Source organism: Acanthisitta chloris, unplaced genomic scaffold (genome assembly GCF_000695815.1).
Source record: "Acanthisitta chloris isolate BGI_N310 unplaced genomic scaffold, ASM69581v1 scaffold40718, whole genome shotgun sequence".
Lineage (NCBI taxonomy): Eukaryota > Metazoa > Chordata > Aves > Passeriformes > Acanthisittidae > Acanthisitta > Acanthisitta chloris.
This window is the reverse complement of record NW_008686086.1, coordinates 2,848-22,636: the sequence shown is the minus strand read 5'-3', so window position 1 is coordinate 22,636 and position 19,789 is coordinate 2,848. Positions and strand designations below refer to the sequence as shown.

The following is a 19,789-nucleotide window of genomic DNA, read 5'->3' as shown; positions in this document are numbered from 1 at the left end:
TCTTACAGACAAAGAAGTGTTAGGCTGAATTGTTTTGAAAGGTACAAAAGTGCAAAAATTCCAAGTCCTTAACAATTTCCATTTTCCTCAATGCAATGTGGTGTACTTAAGCATTTTAAGTGTTTATTTTATCCCAGTCAGAGCTCAGCACAAGGCTCAGACCTGAGATGTGATGACTTTTGTAACAATACACTAATTTTGCTCCACAGAACCGAAAAAAGGATGAGCCTTTATCTAGTAACATGAAGGAATTAGAGAGCACCAGTAGAGAAAATAACTTGAAACAAAATAATGGAAGTCCTGGAGAAGAAATAGCACAACTAAAACATGATGGAGAACAAGAACATAATTCAGGTTTCACTGAAGAGGTACTGAACTATTCCTTCTTGAACTGTTCCTCAGCCTGTCTTGATGGAGAGAAATATTTTGAGCCAGACAGCAGAGTATGGGAAATTGAGTCAGTTCTTCTTGCTTGGAAGATAAATACTTCTGTTTGGATATACAATACTCTGTAGAGAATCACAACATTTTATCAGCTCTGTCTATAGCTGAGACATTGAATTTTCTTGTGTATGGTCTTTAAATAATAGTGGTTGATACATTCATTGCTTAGGCTATCCCAGTGTAGTTTTTGACAGTCATTTAATCTACCTCAGTTTTTCTTTGGTTGGCTGTAGTGCATCAAATAGTTTACAGAAAGCAGAATAAAGCTGACACAACAAACTGCACACAGGAATAGGCAGTAGCTGCAGTGTGTGGTATTTATTTGGTCACTAGTTTGATTTCTGTCTTGAAATAGTTTCAAATTCACTTGGCAGTGAATTACATTGGTGTTCCTGGTACTAAAGTGCCCCAAACATTCAGCAAAACCAGACTGTGAAAAATAGATTATTGGAGTTGTTTCTACATAATCACATCCTGCTTACAGTTTGATAACTTCTAAAAATATTATGTAGGGTTTTTTCCTTCTTCTGTATCCATGTTCCTCAGTTAATAATCCTGTGCCTTTCCTTTTCCTCACTCATTTTTCCTTTCATTTTCCTTCTTTATATTTAGTTCTTTTAAACATATATCTGATGGAGAATGGTGTAAAATCAAATAATTAACTAATGTTATAACTTGTTAACTACTGAATAACTTGTTATTCTTTCAAACCACTTTTTACTGAGAGTCTGTTGCTTTGGTAAATATGCAAATCTTTTAAAGGGAAATTATGTGATACACTTAAAGTGGTTCTATCTAATCAGACCTTTAAGAGCAGCATTCAGCCTTATCAGCAACATATTGCAGTATCTGGGATCTCTGTGGGCATTGTGAAGAGAGGGAGAGCATATTAAAAACAAGCAGGCTGCAATCCAAGGCTTCAGAGAAGTTCTGGAAGTTATTAAGTCAAGCTCTGCCCACTGGCTCTGGTATAAGTTTCAGGATAACTCTATTAACCTGAATGGTATTGATAAAAATTTCTGAAGTTCTGTAATTCTGAGTTACTAAGTATACATGATGGCCAAATTTGTCTGTTAATAAAACTGCTTCCTGGTACTGTATTTCTTATCTGCCACTTAGTTTGTGTTACAGCTTTTTGTTTCATGATTTCCATTTTTTTTATAGCTGTCAAAAACTGATGAGCCTTTATCAGATACATATGTTGATTCTGACTCAAAAGAAGTGAGTAATGAAGAGAAAGCAGAAAAGAAAAATAAATTGGAAGAAACACATGATGGTGATCTAAGGTAAAAACAAAACAACATGTTCAGAGGCTATTTTAAACTTGCACATTGTATTTATTAGCTGAAGGGACCAACAATTGCCATAAAAACTGAAAAGGTATATTTGTATGTTTTTGAGTGGTTTACATAGAAATTTAGTGAGAAACTTAAGCACTGCAGGGGTTCAGTAAGAGGTGATGAGTTGGGGGGTGAAGCAATGTTTATTTTCAGGTGTTGCCCCAGTTATAAACAGAGTATATTCACAACTCTTGTTTTGGCCTACCAAATTTATTTCATAATGTCAGTTTGAGCTTTGTGTCAGTTTATTATTAGCATTTCATCCAGGGCTTCCATAGCTCTTTGCTGCTGATAGCAGCAAACCAAACAACTCATTCTGTATCTCCTGCTTTAATTTTTGTTTCCCTATTTTGAAGCATTGCAGAATTAGAGGGATATTATATCCTGGATATTTTTCTCTAAGGATTCATAGCTTAAGTCTGAGTTGCACTGCAAGTCCTAAGCGAGTTCTTACATTAGGTCATAACTTTCTCACAGAACCCTTCAGCAGTTGGAAACTGAGTATGGAAAGGAAAGGAATTAAATCCTTAAGTCTACACAAAGTAGAAGGGTTTCAAAATATGGGCTTAATTTATACTACACAGACTTGCAAGTTGCAACTTTTTTTTTTTCTATTAGCAGAAGAAAATTAAATTATAACTCCTCTACTTAGTGGTTAACACCTGAAATTAAGTCAGAGCAAGTTCTAAACACTGTGCTTTTTTTAACCAGCTTGCAGAGTGTGACCACAGTCCCAAACCACAAACCCAAAACCAGCTCAGAAGAAAGTGAAGCAGTTAGTGTTCAAGAACAAGAAGGGATTATGTCTTCATTTGAATTAGCAGCACAGTCTTCAAAAAGCAATCAGGCAACAGCAGGTATGGAAAAGAGTTTGAAGCACAACTTTTACACAGTACATATGTAAAACTTGATTTTGTTTTGATTATGGCTTTTGATGCCCTGAAACCCTTGAAATGCTGAGCTGGTCTGCATGTCAGGTGTGTAGTTTAATAAGGTAGAGAAAAATAGTTTTTTCTGAGGTTTTAATATAGATTTTATGGTTGCATTTAATTCAAGGAATTAAATAACTATTGCCAGACATGGAGTTGTTGGTTGGAGCAAATCCTTCCCTATTCATCTTGTGGAACAGCATCTCAATCCTGGATATGTATAGATTTTTCTGCCATTACTCCTTGCTACTGAGTGGCCTCAGATATGCCCAAGATTGAGAAATCCTTGCGAGTTTCCAATATATCTGTTGGAATTTGAACTAGCAAGTGAAAGATGCCAGTTTGGTTATGGTTGAGGAGTAAGAAAAGATGAAAAAAAAGGAAACACTACCTGACTGGTACAATGACTGGGGATGTACTACTTTGCAAGAAGAGAATAAAGCAAAACTGTATGCAGAGAGGCAAAAAAAAAAAAAGAGGGGATTGAGTATGGGAGGAGGGGGGAAGAAGATAGAATTCAAGATGTTATTATTAGGATATTTGCTGATGGGAATGGTTAAGTAAGCCAAATGGTTCAATTTATGGATCTAAAAGGTGATCTTTGTAGTGCAGTCAGCAGTCCTTTCTGTGACTTGATAATCAAAACCAGAACTTGTTATGGACATTTTGTGGTGCTCAGCAGAATAAAAAAGCTTAGTTAATCTGAGCTGGGCTATAAAGGTAGGTCTAGGAGTATCCCAAATACTTAAATTTTATTTTTTCCCCTCCTCTCTCTTTGCAATATAAGTAACACAACAGCATTGCAGTGTTTGCTGTTTATTCCTTTGGTGTTTGACTAGTTACAGGCCTAAGTAAGATCATTATCTTGCTTGAGAAAGCTGTGCTCTCCCCTGAAGTTGTGCTTATTGTGCTGATCAGATTTGAAGTCTTTACTTGTGTAACTTCCATTTGTTTCTGCTTATGCTTATTATGGCTTGAAATGAAGAGGTTTCAAGCTGATATTAGAGCTTGAACTCCTGCATTCTATAACTTGTATTCTTATTTGTTTTGCTGTCTGCCTTGCAGTGAAAAGTTTGCCTTCTTCACCAGAATCATCACTGTCACCAGCTCCATCCACACAGACACAGCTCACAGAAGGATCACATTTCATGTGTGTATAGTTACAGAGAAGTAAGTCATTTATTTCCCCACTCCTCTTGTTCCTAACATTTTCCTAAGTATATGTATTCTGGTTATTTTTCTGAGAAACATCTGTAGACAATTCTCAGCAAGACAAAGTTACCTGCAACACTGAATATAAACTAACCAGAAAACAAAACCAATTCATGTATTGATTTGCTTGCAAGGAGTGTATTCCCTATCCAAGGACAAAGAGAAAGGGCTTAATTGGCTTATCAAGCTCGTTTTCCACAACTGGCAAGGTAACAACCCTTTGAATGACATGAGATAGCTAAGCTGTTACAAACCAGATACTCAGTTAAGGAATGAGCATCACTAAAGGTGCAAATGAATCTTGATGCTTTAGTCATGGTAATGGGTGACTGGAGCTCAGACTCTGTGATGTGTAGGAGGGAATGGTCTAATGGCCTGAAGAGTTTACAGCTTAAGGCATAGATAACTGAGGCCTGACAAGGGGAAGGGAAAAAATGAGGGTGGAAGAAACATAACAAGTACAAAACTTCTTCTTTTTATTTCCTGTCTACAGAGAAAGCCCTGCACAGCTGCTCTTGCCTTGTCACAGAAGGTGATTGCTTCTAGGAATCAGCTTAGAAAGCAGGAGTTAGGTTAGATTTACATGTCCCTCCCTGTACTGTTATTCGTGAATGGCAATGGAAATACAGCTAAGCATCTTTGTTTATACAAGTGTCTAAAGAAATTAGCAGCATAGCAGTGGGAGTGCTTCAGCACTTTGCCAGCTTTAAATTAATCCACATTTCTGTGTTGTCAAGAAGTACCTGCTTAAATAAGCTTTCTACTAAAAGAATGAGCTTTGTTTCCAAGGCAGTGTTAAATGCCATAGCTAATGTAACCTAAGAAAGCTTTAAAATCAAGAGAATTTTGAAATTGAGACATTTTCAGACATTTGGCATGAGGTGATCTGAAAATGCTTTTTTTTTATTTACTGCCCCAATCTCCAAGCTTTCATCTTAGCAAAATTAGGCTTATTAGCCATCACAGACACCTTTCTTATAGGACTAAGAGCAGGAAACTATTTTCTTCAAGCAAAAAAATTTATTTTAATCCGTTTTCCTTTTGAGAGTCTGGAAAATACTCCTTACACTCAGTCCTGACATTGTTGAGCCTTCTGATGGGCATTGTCTGTCATGATTAAATTTAGCTTGAACTTTTGTACTTTATTGACAAGTTTTATTACAGGACTATTTTAAAAAGATAAGTGAGACTTTTTTTTTTCCTGGAAGTACTGATTTGTGTCAACACTTTTCCGTTTTGCTCTATAAATAGACACACATTTATGCATCTCCTTTTTAAATAGGCCAAACATTCCCCCAGCAGCTCAGTTTTGGGTCAGTAGTGAAACTGAAACTGCACTGCTAGATTCTCTGTAGCCACAGCACTGCTGTCTTGAAAGGGGAACAACCAGAAATTTATCACCCAGTGCATGAAGTTGCTTTCAGCTCTTGTCATCAGCTCCAATGATCAGATCAGCAAATTGGTTTTCTTAAGGATTTATGCTAAAGATGAGACAAGCAAAAGCAAATGCTCATTTAGTGATGTGCCTTGTCACTTCCTGCCCACCCTTGGCACCCCACAGCTAATGCTGTAGCTGTGGCATTGCTGTGTGAAGGACAGTTCTACAGAGGCTTTAATTGCTTGTGACAGAACAGTTCATATCTGGGATGGCACTTGTTAAACTAATGCTCTGCTTACACAAGCCTCACCCTGATGGAGAAAGGATTCCAGAATTTCAAATACATCCGTTTGAGCTGTTCAGTGCTTGGATTGAGTTGGGCAAAGCTTTCAGCTATATGCTTAGACATTGCACATTGCTGCATGAGATGCCTCTGTTGATGGTTTCCTAGGAGCTCCATAACAAATTCATGCCATGGCCTGGGCTTAGCATATCCAGGAGATGTATGAAGCACAGAGCTTGCCTGCAGTGTTTCCTGCCCCTCACCTTCTGGGGTTGCTGTGCCAATGTTCCAGTGCTTTGCCTCTTTTAATGGGCAGGAACTTGGTGTCTCTCAGTAGTCCTAGTCTAGTAAGTTCTAAGAGGAACTTCATAGCTCTGGGATCAGCCCTGCTCATATGCAACCAGATTTTTCAGGCAGCATCTGGAGAATGTAGCACAGATTTCAGAGAATGAAGAGGTAAAACCTATATTTGGCTTTTACAGTCAATTAGTAAAATGATACTCTTGGCACAGTACCAGGGGAATTTGGCATAGGAAATTGGCAGCACAGGATACTGTAGGACCAAGGAGAAACCCATTAACACAAAGGCTACTTCTCTGTCACAGCCCTCGTTTTGCAGAGACAGATCTGTATGTGTACCACTACCACTGTTAGATTTGAAGCATTACATTTTCACTGAGGAGTGGAGGGATAATGACATTTTTTACAGCACCAGGATTCAAAGCTCAGAAAGGTTTTTACTAATGAACTGTTACAAGCTATTTATAGAAGTCCAAGCAGCAATTACCAAAACACAGAGAGCTCTGGGTGGAGCAGTGAACCTCAGAACACCTCACAAATACCATGGCATTAGGATGTAGCAGCTGAGTAGTTCTGCATCCCTCTTCAAACAGTGCCTGTCACTGCTCAGAGCAGTTAAGGATCTTTGCTAGTGTTACTGGGTTTATATGAAGGACATTTGGAGATGGCCATGTATAACAGGATAAAACTCTCAGAATAAACAGACTTTCATTCACAGAATCACAGAATATCCTGAGCTGGAAGGGACCCACAAGGCATCGAGTCCAACTCCTCCACAGGACACCCCAACAATCCCATCATTTGCCTCAGAGTGTGGTCCTGGAGCTCTTTCAGACTTGGGGCTGTGACCACTGCCCAGAGGAGCTGTTCCAGTGCCCAAACACCCTCTGGGGAAGAATCTTTTCCTTCAACTCAACCTAAACCTCCCCTGACACAACTTCAGGCCATTCCCTTGGGTCCTGTCACTGGTCACCGGAGAGAAGAGGTCACTGCTGCCCCTCCACTGCCCCTCGTGAGGAAGTTGTATAGAGTCATGAGGTCTGTCCTCAGTCTCCTCTTCTCCAGGCTGAACAGACCAAGTGACCTCAGACACTCCTCATGTAGCTTTCCCCTCAAGGCCCTTCACCATCTCTGTAGCCTCCTTTGGACACTCTAATAGCTTAATATCTTTCTTATATTGTGGTGCCCAAAGCTGTCCCCAGGACTCGAGGTGAGGTCACACCAGCTCAGAGTAGTTCCAAGTTGTGTACATTTGAAAAAACTTCATTTTTGCTTCTTGTAGTCTAAGTGTCTTGACATCAGGAAAACTGATTTTGGAAACAACTGATTTCTAAGATACTTTATTATGTTCTACACCTACACTGCTAGGATGAGGTCAGAAATTCCTTGCTGTGTTTAATCCCATGAGTTGCTCTATGCAATGTTTTGTTTCTAAAATAGAGTAACTTAATCTCTCTCTGTCTTTCAGCACTAATGGCTTCTGTTGAAACAATTCATGCCTGAGATGTATGGACCTGACCTATGAAAATATGAGAAGATATTGTACAGTATATTTTAAATCTATGAAATTCATAGTTCTGATGCTTTTGGCCACAGAGCATCGTTTTATCACTTCCTGGAAAATGTTTATTCCAAGAGAGCTTTAAATGGCCCACATGTACACTCAACAACCTTCAGATTGTTCTCCTGATACCAGCTTGCTGCTATGATTTCTGTGCACATAAAATCAAGGCTCTTCTTAATGTGCAGCCTGCAGTCAGAACTTTATTTGCTGTTCTCCAGAATTTAATGTTCTTTTAATTATGGATCATATAAGTTTACTTTCTTTCGCTTCTTTTAGCTGCATAACTCGGTTAATTTGACATATCACCACTAAACCTTGTTTTACACTTTTTAAACACTACGGTTGATTGGTTTAACATTTTATTTGTAAAATTTTTATATATATATGCATATAGATATATTTAAAATGTGCCATTTTTATTATTGCTTAGTAAAGTATGTCCTGTTTCTGCTGTAATTATTTCTTGGTCAGGTTGCAATGTCAGCAGTTACTGCCACACTTCTGTCAACATAGACATTAATGTTAGTGGTTACTTTTTCTTGAATAAAATGGAGTGTAGGTATTTTGAGGTACTGGGCTTTTCCTTCTTGGGGTTAGGGTGTGTACAGCAATAAGCAGGTTTTCAATCCAGTACTTAGTTTGTGTACAAATGTAATTATGTTCATTGTGTATATATTATACAATGAGCACATATGATGTAAGTATAAGAAGCCACTTATTATTGTTCAAATAAGAATGTTCATATCCCATTTCTTTTATATCATATTAAATAAATGTTGATGTTCTTAAGGACTTGTATGGTTAGTATTTCTTCCAGCCAACAGATGTCACACTGTGTTCCACCTTTTGATGTGGGGAATGCAACAGTTCTTAGCTCACTGGCAACGTCACCTGTCAAGCAGAGTAGCAGTGACAGACTCTTAAAAGATCCCAGTCTTCCTCCACAGGAAAAAGGCTGCAACACAGAACAAAAGAGGCAACCTGAGACTGAGATGCAAGAAATACAGGTTCAGCTCCTGACTCTCCCACTCTTGTACTGTCCTGTTGGAATAATCACTTAGTCATTCTGTGCCTGTTTACGAGAGGTAACAGCCTTCGTGGGGTGTGGTGAGGAGTCATTCAATATTTGCAAACGTTGACTGCCAAGTTCAGTGGGGTTAAGGAGAGAAGTGTGATGATTCCTTGAGGCTTTGGCATCTGCAAAGCATCTTCCAGAAACTGAAAGAAAAGCTGAAACAATTTGTCAAGTGTTGTCACACTACAGATGTTACTAGCTTGGCTTTTCCATCTCGCACAGCTGTCTGAATTTGCCTGAGACAAAAGAGGTTTAGAGAAGAATGATGAAAAATGAAAAGATTGAAGGGAAAGCTTTTGAATGTAGGATGTAAAGCTAAGAAATCGTTTACAGGTTCAGGCAACTGCTGTGTGCTTCAGTGCATGTGTGTGCCATAAGTGGTAAGGCAAGTTTCACAAGCAGATGACTGCCAGCTCCTGTTGTGCTTTTTTTATCCTGTCCTGGTCAAGTTAATATTGCTGTTCTAGAGACCATATAATTCATTGTGCTTTTCCACAGAGGAATGCCTGAGACTCATTTGGAAATAACTTTACCATTGCCCCCATCACCAAGTAGGAGCTTTGTGTTTGTTGTACTCTTCTGCCGCTCCCAGCTCTGCTGCCAGTTCTTCCTGGGGCTATGTGCCACAAAGAAGCAGAGTAAGCTGTTGCGTTACCTGTTGTTTTGCCATTTTCTTTGGAAAGTGACAAAACAGGAATCAGAATTTAGCAGCGTCCCTGGGAGGGTCACAGTGGCAGAGGATGGCTGAAGGAAAGGAGATGAGTCCTGATGTAGGCAGAGAGCAACCTGCTGAAAGCTTGACCAAATGGCCTTTTTTTGGAACAGTAGCCCCAGATTCGTGCATTCTTCCATCCAAAACAGAGAGCAAAGAGGAGGAATGTGATTTTCATTGCTCAGCCAGTTGAGGTTTGAGTTCAGTGGCATCACTGGAACACCTGAGGCAAAGCAAATAGGACACACCCTGTTCTCTCCCTAACCCTTCGAGAGAGAGTTGTTTGCTGTCAAGTTTTGCAATCCCTGTCCTCCCTGCCAAGAAAATAATTGCAGCTAATAAAGGAAAGAATGACTAAGTGATTTTTGGACATTTATAGATGTTGTCTGTGTTTAAAGCATTTCTCAGTTCGGTGTATCTGCAGAGAACATGCAGTTTATACTGGAGCTGGGGAAGGGTGGGAGAATTGGCAAGTTTTGCTGCTGTAAATGTTGGCAAAGACAGAAGGTAAATGCTGCAGGAATGTAGTAATACTCAGAGACTCTAATTTCACTTCCTGTGGGCACTTGCAGCTTCATTGGGTGCTCTATTTTTTTGTCTTACAGAAAAGAAAAAAAAAAGTATGGCTTTGTGTTAGCACAGAGCATCTCCTGTTTCTTACCTCATCAGAGTAACTCATCCAGTGATCATACTCCTGAGATAGAAGTATCAGAATGCTGATATGCTCAGCCTTCAAACATCTATTTTAAGTTTGTATCTAGGATATTTTTATATTTCTGATTGCTTTATTGGCTATTGCACTGACACTTGTATATATGGAACGTGCTTTATTTTGAAAGCAAGAGTCCTTAGGAATAATGCAGCACATTCTCTACAGATGTTCATGCTTTTCAGAACCAATTACATCTATTTTTTGTCTTTTGTTCCCCATTTGCATTGTTCCAAGGCTACTAGAGAATGTGATTCTTTTAAGTCCCTTAATAAAGTGACATTACTCAAAAAGTTATAGTTGGTGTCTTGGCAGTTTTTGTATCTTGTGAACTGACTCAAAGAGAAAGATCTCACCAGGCAGCTGAAACCCAAACCTTGTTTACATTGTTACTGAGGGGGGAAAAAAGTAGTGTTCAGTTCAGATTTCCTCAGAAATATATCTGTCATAAAATGAATCCAATAAGGGTCTATTTTCAGGAAGTCAGGAAGAAAAAAGAAACATTTCTATCTAACTCACTTGAATTGGACAGTGTGTGACAGAATTATTATCTACCCTATTGGATCCACTGGATGTTGCAGGAGTAAGTACATGAGAAACATTAATGAATTGCACTGTTAGTAATAGATTTATTAGATCCTTTAGTACTTGGTCTGGTGGTTTAAGTTGTATCCTGGTTGAGTAAAGCAGCAGAATAGAAGAGCTTTAATCAGGGGTGCTGGTGGATAACTCTCACCTCAAACTTTTCATTATATTGTAATGATAAGGTGGTGGAATTTTTTTTCCCTTTTCTAATAAACCATAATTAGTACTCCCTCAGATCTCTGAAGTGAGTCATCATGTCTTTCCTGCACAGTACAGTTTTGCCCCTGTGATCCTGGTTTTGCTTTAATTATTTGCTGAAGTTATTCCAGGATGGTTTCATCTTATTTCAGTTGGAATCCTCAGTTAAACTGTTATCTTCCCTCTCTCAGAAAGTTGGTATTTAAATGGCTGATAAACAATTTGTCTATACCTGGCATTAGTAATCTGTCTGAAGCAACTTAATTTAACTCTTTTAAGGATGCACATGGAGATAAGAAAGCAACATCTGCTCCTCATTGCTTCTAAGGAACATTCTATATGCCTCCTGTTATATCCAAGGAGCTCTTTAGCTTGTCCATCTGGGAACACTGAAGAAGCTGCTACAAAATCAAACAGAATATCCTGGTGGCTGCAAGCAAAGCCTTGGCCAAAGTGAAGGCTAAAAGCAGCTGCTTTCTCAACTTGACACGCACAACTTGTGCCCCAGCTGTTCCAGATGTGTCAGCATTCAGATGGTGCTTGTGGAATGAAGTTTTCTGGTATTTTTTTGTGTGATGTCTCTTTGTTCTGGCAAACACCAAAGAAAATGTTTTGAAGGTCTGGCTAAATATTCTCTATCTGCTGTGGTGAAACTGTAAGCAGCTCTTAATTATAGCTGTGGGTAAGTAACATCAGCACCGTGGTGGCTAATTGGCTGACTTGTCAGTCTGGCTGTGGGGGTGTTCAAGAACACTTATTTAGGCTGGATGAGGTTCTTTCTGTTTGGGATGAAAGAAAAAGCTATAAGCAAATGGTGCTGTTTCCAGTACTGCTTTAGAGTATGTCTGGACAAAACCAGATGTGATATCATTAACTTCTTTATTACTGCAACCAAACCTAAAATAAGGAATTAATTTTTTTTTTGTCCAATTCTCTCCAGATCCCTGTTCTGTGGAACAGGAATACTTCAAAGAATCACAGACTAAAAATGGAAACAAGCCTCTTCCTCTTTGGAAGGTGAAATGAGTCCTGTGTAAAATTAAAAAAATAATGTACAAAATAATAAAAAAACCAGACTCTGCAGGTTTAACTTTATATGTATAAGAAGCAAATTTTACTTAGGGCCTAGAGATGTGGGCAATGAAAACTTTCAGAAAAATACCTTATCCTCATCTGGTAATTTTCCTGAATTACAGTGAAGTGACTGGTACTGTCCAGGACTCTCTTCTGCAACTCTAAACCCATTCCAGCCCAAAGTGTAAAGTATTCTGCATTCCTTATGTGGAGAAAAAAAAGCCTCTGCCATCCAACAGCTGTCTGTCCCTACATAAGCAGCAGAATCCAGGCTTGGAATCAGTTTCTTGCTTGGAATCCCTAAAAACTGCAGGTGCTTAACATGTTGAAAGACCAAGCTCAAAGCATGTTATGTGAGACACCAACACTTCTAAGGAACTTGCATGTGAAGCTCCCTTATTTTCAGCAATAGATGCTGTTTAGAAGAAAAAAAATTTCAGAGTGCTAGTCACATTGCTAGAAATAAAATAATTAGGAGGTACAAACAAATATATAAGAATTTATTTGAGTAAAATTGTCATTAATTGACAATAGCACATTTCAAAGCAATTGAGGGGGGGAAAAAAGCTGCAAAATGCAGCAACTCCACTCATAAATCACCTCTTCACAATGTGGCTTTCTGGTGAGTCTTGACACTGATTACACATGTAGTTGACTGCTCTGTATTGTGCAACTTTGTTCTTGGTAAATTCCCAAGTCAGCAAGAACACGGAGGCTGTTTCAGATGTTTTAGCTTTAAAGATGAATGATTTTATTTTCTTTTTTTTCAAGTATTTTCATGCTCCTCCCCCAGTCTAGGAAGCAGCTGTTAGTGGCTGTTGGGTTTATTCGTTGTATACACTGCAGCAGTGATACTCAGACAGGGGAAAAAAATCAACTGAATTGTGAGTGCTGCTATTTTGTGTTTGATTTCTGGCTACCTGGAGACTGTCTCAGAGAGTTTGCACATGGAAGGGCTGGTACTGTGTGAAAGCCAATTTGGGTATGAGTGAGGAGTAGCTGAAGGTGTTGTTTTGTCAGCAGGGAGATTGCTTGGAAACATCCAGCACCTTTCAGTAACATTTCCGGCTGTTTTCTTAGCCTATGCCAACTATTTCATAACTTCTGTTTCTAGCATGTTGTGCCTACAAATAAAAAGTATTTTGAATAACCACCAAGTTCCTGGGTCATGTGTGAGATCCTGATTGCTGTTTACAAGGCAGTGGCGACAAATTAGAGGAGCAGCCTCAGCCATCTAGGGAGTTGTGTTGGGGAACAGGAGCTGGTTAATACTCAAATGGATTGCAGCGTTGGGAAAACCATAGTTGCTTATATGAGCTGATTCTTTGGAATATTGGGGGGATACTGAGCTCACAGTGTTTTGTTTTATTTCATAATCTTATACCGATTGCATTCTCCGGACAGCTAAATATAACCTAGCTAGTCTCCACTTCTATCATCCAGAATTTAGGACAAGGAAGAAGAGAGGTCATGACATTTTGATCATTTTTCCTCATTAAAATGTTGTGGACCCTGAGGAGCACAGTTAGGTCATGTTTTTACAAGGTAGGACTCCAAAGCCTTGCTTTGAGCCAAGCTTGTTTCAGAGTAGTGCTCCACACGAATCACCAGATCTCCTTCCCGGTCTGTCTGGTTCCAGGCTAGAGCACTTCAGTTATTTCACCTTTGAACGGAATCCCTAACTTTTACAACACTTTCAGGCAGTCAATCATAGGCAGGCAGCAAAGTCTAAGATCTCTTTACAGCTGGTGGCTCCAAACCTTTAGAAGGCTCAGGGGAGACCTTCTCACCCTCTGCAACTCCCTGACAGGAGGTTGGAGTCAGGTGGGGGTTGGTCTCTTCTCCCAGGCAACCAGCAGCAGGACAAGAGGGCACAGACTCAAGCTGTGCCAGGGGAGGGTTAGGTTGGATATTAGGAAGAGATTTTTTACAGAGAGAGTGCTCAGGCATTGGAATGTGCTGCCCAGGGAGGTGGTGGATTCACCATCCCTGGAGGTTTTCAGGCTGAGACTGGATGTGGCACTTAGTGCCATGGGCTAGTGACCACGGGAAGGTTGGATTGATGATCTCGGAGGTCTCTTCCAACCAGGCTGAGTCTATGATTCTATGAGGATGACTATATACAGGAGTGAATCCTAGTTAAAACTTAAACATTGCAGACTCTAGGCAATTCCCAAACTCTCAGATGCTGTAACGACACCTTTGAACGCAGCGAGCCGTGTTTCTGTTGGGTTGAGCAGCTGGCTGCCTCCAGCAGCTGCTGAGGAGCTGTTTGTTTGAGGATGCCCTGCGAGCTGGTTTGTGTTTTGGGAAGCGCTGCCAGCAATCACTGTTGCTCCAAGAGGCTTTTCCTCCCGCAGCCCAGAGCCTCCCTCTCCTGCAGCTGTGCACTCGCTGGCTCGGCTGCAAGATCCGTGCTCTTACCTGTTGGCCTCGATGCAGAAGCAGCCCAAGCTCAGCTTCCCTCCAGTGCCTGCTCTGGGCAGACAGGCTGTGGCGGGAGGGGAGGCAGAGGATGAAGGGCACCACGTTATCAGCCCAAGTTCAAGTCCTCACCCAGGAGGACCCGAAAGAACAAAGTTAGCTCGGCTGCAGCTGCTGCTTTGGCGCTGCAGCTTTCCTCCCTGTCCCTGTCCCCCTGCTTTTGTCCTCGTGGCGTGGTTGCCATTGTGCGGCAGTTTGAAGGATGAAAGCGAACGATGGTGACAGGACAGTGCTCCAGCCGGGAATGCTGATCGGCTCCAGCGCCGGCGAGAGAGGAGCGCGGACAAAGCGAGCGGCGGCACAATAGGCTTAGGATGATGGGCACAGCCAGCGGCGACTGACAAAAAGAACAAATACCGATATGGGTTAAAAAACCCTCACGTTGAACCGCCCAGGACTGTGAGAGATGCTGCCCAGATGTGGCAGGCAGCGGCTGAGCTGTCCCCTGGGAGACACCGCGTGTCCCTTCCCTCCAGGCGCGGCAGGAATCGCGGGGTACAAACTTGTCTGAACTTTCCACACATTAACATGCGGCTGCAGCAGCCTGTATGTAAATGATGCTATCTGAGCTGCTTTATGCATGTGTTTCCAGGATAAGAAAGGAGATTATTTCATTGTGTGAACTAATTACCTGCGAAGAAAACATTTAGAGCCTTTCTAATGTTAATACCGGGTTGTATTTTTATTACCCTTCATATTCAGCCATGCAGTGTTGTTTCTTGTGTATTTTAAAATATGAAGGGCTTCAGCCTAAATGAAGGAAGTTCTCGAAGTGGCTTTACACAAACAGGTTTCTTTGCAAGGTTGTAGCTTCGTCTTGGAGCCTTCCTTTGCCCATGGCATGGGGTTGTTTCACTAACCATAAAGACAGAGTGTCGTGGCATTGCTGCTTAATCCTGCACAGCAACAATTAACGATAAAAATAGGGACAATCACATGGTGCTAACTGCAGCATAAATTAAAGCAAACAGAGAAAATATGTTCCTGGCCTAACCTGCAGCTGCACACAACCAAAGCAGCAGAATTTGTGTTCACACAGCAAACCTGAGCCCAGATGGGAACAGCTTTTTTGGCTTCAGATTGTATGAGTTAAAAGTCAAACACTCTCATACTGCAAACATTCTGATAGAGGAGAGAATTCGTGCGAGAATCTGATCTCTTGTGGTTACTACATCTCTGCTGAAATTCTGCATGTTGCTTATTAATAGTCTAATTAGATAAGGGAGGAGGGGAGTAACTTTCAAATACTTCATGTTTTAATATTTGTATAGCTTTTAAACCAGCATTTATTTTGTCATACTGTGTTAAGCATGATATAAACTGGGTTGTTGAGGCTTGCATATGTATTTTTACCATAGAGCATAAACTGATGATAATGCCTTGCATGTGATGGAGATGAATATGCAATATACCAAAGGAAGGTACCACAGTACAGTGCAGTCAAAGAAAGTCCCAAAATCTGACTATATTAGTATGCAAAAGACCTCCAAAGTATGTACTGTTATGAAAAAATCTGAAAGATAAGTGGTTCACAGCCACTGGTCCAGCACTAAATTGATGTGAAAATAATCAAGGATGGTGGGGAGAATGTTTGGGGGTTTTTTTCCCTGTAAAGTCCCATTTTAAACTGGCTGCTTTGCTACTTCTATACATGAAACTTATGGGTGTGAAACTGGGCTGTGAACATGGCTGAGGAACCTTTGTGTAAGATCAGGTCCTCAAGATAGCAGAGAGAACAGAAACCATGGCCTGAAGTGGTGCCAGAGGATTTTCCTTGGAAGAAACTAGGCAGAAGTAGGTCATTGCTCTCTACAGAGCTGATACCTTAATGCTTTTCATTGCCTGAGTTACATACACGTGGCTCTTTGTTGCACCACTTCTGCACTAGCACAACCTAAATCAAATAGTTTTCTTAACTCAGAGTCCCCAGTTTTATGTGCAGACACATACGCATGAATTGTTGTAAGATTCACCACATTTAAAACCAGATTTTTTTTCACCTTGCTCTAAAAAGTTTCCTGTATTTTCCAGGTTTTAAGTAGCTGAATCTGTTTTCCACCAAGATGAAACACTTAGCATTGCCAAACTCAGGTAGAAATTCAACTGTAAAGATAATGGTTGTGATAAATTCCCCAGTTAAATGGAATATAAAACCAAACTGCTGACATTTGTCTTGATAGTACACCTCTATAGCATCAGCTTGCTAAAAATATATAGTGCCCCATTTTTCTGCTATAATTTAAGTACTAGAGTAGGTTGTTTTGGGGCACCAAACTGCCTGGGAAAAGTATTGGACAGGATTTGTTGATTGAATACAGTTTGAATGTGTCACTAGACAAAAATCATTAAGCACATAATAGATGTTCATCTTGAGCAACAAAAAAAACCCCAGTTTTAAAAGAATAGACTTTAAAACAAAGAGACTCCAAAGCATAATGTCATTAAAAGCTAGGCCCATCTCTATTGAGAACACTTGGGGGGGTGTGTAACAGCAGCTTTCACTGGAAGGCTTCAAAGACAGACTGGAGCTGTCTCATCAGAGCAATCCTGGAAAAGAGACTCTATTACGCATATCCTAATCGTGGATAAATTGCTGCATAACAACATGAAAAAGTGCTCTGCCCACTCCTAGACAGTCAGTTGCTTTGGAGAATCTGTGAGCAACTGAGCTGGGAATAGACTTCTAGAGAGGGGAATCACTGCTCTGCCTATTAGAAGACATGCAGTGCTTCTGTAGGGCATGTCATTTGGGCATTAAGCTAATTTAGGATTTAAATCTCCCAGTCCTGCAGTGTATCCCAGGCTTCCTGAGACAGTGAGCCTCTGAACTGTTCAAATTCTGAACTGTGGAGGGGTCACAGCACAACTTAGACTCTCCTGTGTGGTAGGTGCTGTCCCCACCTCCCTGCAGCCATCCTCCACCAGCCCACAAGGTCAGGATTTGCTAGGGGTTCCTCACAACTCCTTAGCTCCCCAGCTCTGGGGCTGAGTTTGACAGTCAGTCCCTACTGACGTCAATGTGAATTTTGCAATCAATACCAGGGAGACCAAAGTTTCAGGCAAGGCTTGTAGAGTTCATCTGAGAGCACAGGTCCCTGATCATTTAATTTGCAGTCAAGGTGGCTGTTGTGAGATTGGGTGTCAAGCACTCAATCTCAGTTTTCATTCCATTAGTGAGAATCAGCAGGAGCATAATGCAAGTTTCCAACTGTTCATATTCCCCACTGGTATTGGAACTCGATCAACATGTACATAGCCAAAGAGACCTTATTTTCTCTTTCCTTGTTTACATTATGAGGATCTCACCCATGTAGCAGCAATTTTCAGTCAGTTCAGTAAAATAAAAGCTCTGCTGTGAATGGAACAGTCCCTTAGGTCTGCCAGAACTGGTGCTTGGGGTGATTACAGTGGGGCAGTTGGCAAGGAGGGCAGGTTGCCTAACTGCACTGTGAAAGACGATGCATTTACTTGGGTTGGAATGGCCAGAGCTGACCAGGCAAGGTGTCACCCTAGGTAGGAGTATGACCCCAAGGAGCTGATACTGCCACAGAAATCCTCTCAGGCTCTTGCCCCAAAGCTCCCATGCAAGTATCATGGCATATAGACATGTTGGCCCTTAACACTGAGGTAACAGGACTGGCAGTCATTATATCAATGGAGTTGAATGTGCTTGTACTTGACTAGGTTTTCTACATACTCTTGCCTTCTCCTTGGCATTTTTGTTGCCACAGAGGGGCAAAAGAGAGCACAGGCAGGTTGGAGGCTGCTCCCTTAAACCAGAGAGGAACAGAAGGTGTGATGGGTGTCAAAGGCAGAGAAGGGCAGCAGGAGAGCTCTATTCTTGCCAGATTGCATCTATGTTCCAGCTCAGAGGGCAGGAGTGGGGAAGTTTGTGGAGTAAAACCAGGGAGATTTGACAAGCAGGCATTCCCCTGGCCCTGTTGTCAGTATGCAGACAGGCAGCACAGTTCCTCTGGCACAGAACTGCTGCAGTGAGCTGATGAAGATCTTTTCAGTCCCTGGGCTTCCCAGTGCTGTCACTTGCCAGATTGCATCTATGTTCCAGCTCAGAGGGCAGGAGTGGGGAAGTTTGTGGAGTAAAACCAGGGAGATTTGACAAGCAGGCATTCCCCTGGCCCTGTTGTCAGTATGCAGACAGGCAGCACAGTTCCTCTGGCACAGAACTGCTGCAGTGAGCTGATGAAGATCTTTTCAGTCCCTGGGCTTCCCAGTGCTGTCATGACAACAGTTGCTGAAACCCCTTTTCACATTCAGTGAATGCCACGCACAGAAAAGTAGGTTGTTCTCATCAGGCTCCCTCTCCCTCTTGGATGTGATTGACTGAGAATAGGGAGGGACACTGTACTGCTGTGGGCTTGGCTTATTTTCCATGAACACGATGGATCCTTGAAGGTCTGAGGACTTCTGAATTGGAAACAGCATTTTAATAAAGCATAAGACAAATGCACTCTCTGTAATAAATATTTGTTATGAGTGGCTAATGACAATGAAGTCATCCTGCTGTTTTTTTAATTGTTAAATTAGTTTGGATTACTTCAAGTATGACTTCTGCTGTTCGGTGAATGCCCTAATAATGGAAATTGTAGTTTTTGGATGCATATCTGAGCTTTTCTGAAATGCCTGTCTTTGCCTGTTCTCAAACCTACCAAATAACAGTTTATGTTTAAACGAACTATTTCTGTGTATCTCTAGCTGTTTGATAAACTTTCCATGACCTGAATTTTTCTTGTAACATAAGCAGAGCAGTGGGAAGAGAAGATGAATTGTCCAGCTGTTAAGGTTTTGGGAAATCTGGACTTTGACACCTTCTCCCTGACAATATCTTGCCCAAGGCTGGCCAGACTGTGTGATAAATGCCTCTCTTAAGGATAACCTCTCTCCCTTAAGTCTCTGGCATGCCAAGATCTAGCAATCACAGAGAACACGTAATCTTACTTGCTTGTCATTTCTAATCTCACAGGATTTAGCAGGACCCTAAATTTGTCACAGATGCTATCATGGGAACTCTGAGTGCAGCCATTAGTCTTTCAGGCTGCATCTGAACCTGCCTGCAGAGCCTCACTGCTAGGTCCCAGTCACACAGCTCAGCTGCTGTGGCTCCTGACCAGGGCTCTCTTCCTGTCTTTGGAAACCTGGTGCAAGGCATCAGTGGTGTGAACAAGGTTTTCAGCCCTGGGTGAAGTTTGGGCAGAGTGAACCATCCCCAGGGCACATGGTTAGATCTGGGAACCCAGAAAAGTATTTACTGGTTTGGCAGATTTTGTATTGCCCATTCTCTGTACAATGTGGGGATAATATCTCAACTTGACAGGCTCACAGAACAGCAGAGGTTGGAAGGCACCTCTGGAGTTCATTCAGTTCAACTCCTCCCTGCTCAAAGCAGCATCAGCTAAGAACAGGCTGCTCAGGACCATGTCCAGGTGCGTTTTCCACTGCTTGAGCATGAAAAAGGTTCCTCTTATGTTTAAATAGAATTTTCTG

At 41.2% G+C, this 19,789-nt stretch overlaps 1 protein-coding gene across 1 annotated transcript; it reads left to right on the top strand.

The window, feature by feature from the left end:
• Positions 1–209: 209 nt before the first annotated feature.
• LOC103807260 (pleckstrin homology domain-containing family A member 5-like) lies at positions 210–7,638 on the top strand (the record flags this gene model as incomplete). Its single annotated transcript, XM_009079982.1, has 5 exons — positions 210–368; positions 1,609–1,730; positions 2,496–2,641; positions 3,779–3,863; positions 7,355–7,638. Coding segments are annotated over 5 exons (531 nt in total), but the record flags the coding sequence as incomplete, so codon positions are not given.
• Between the last annotated feature and the right edge of the window lie 12,151 nt (positions 7,639–19,789).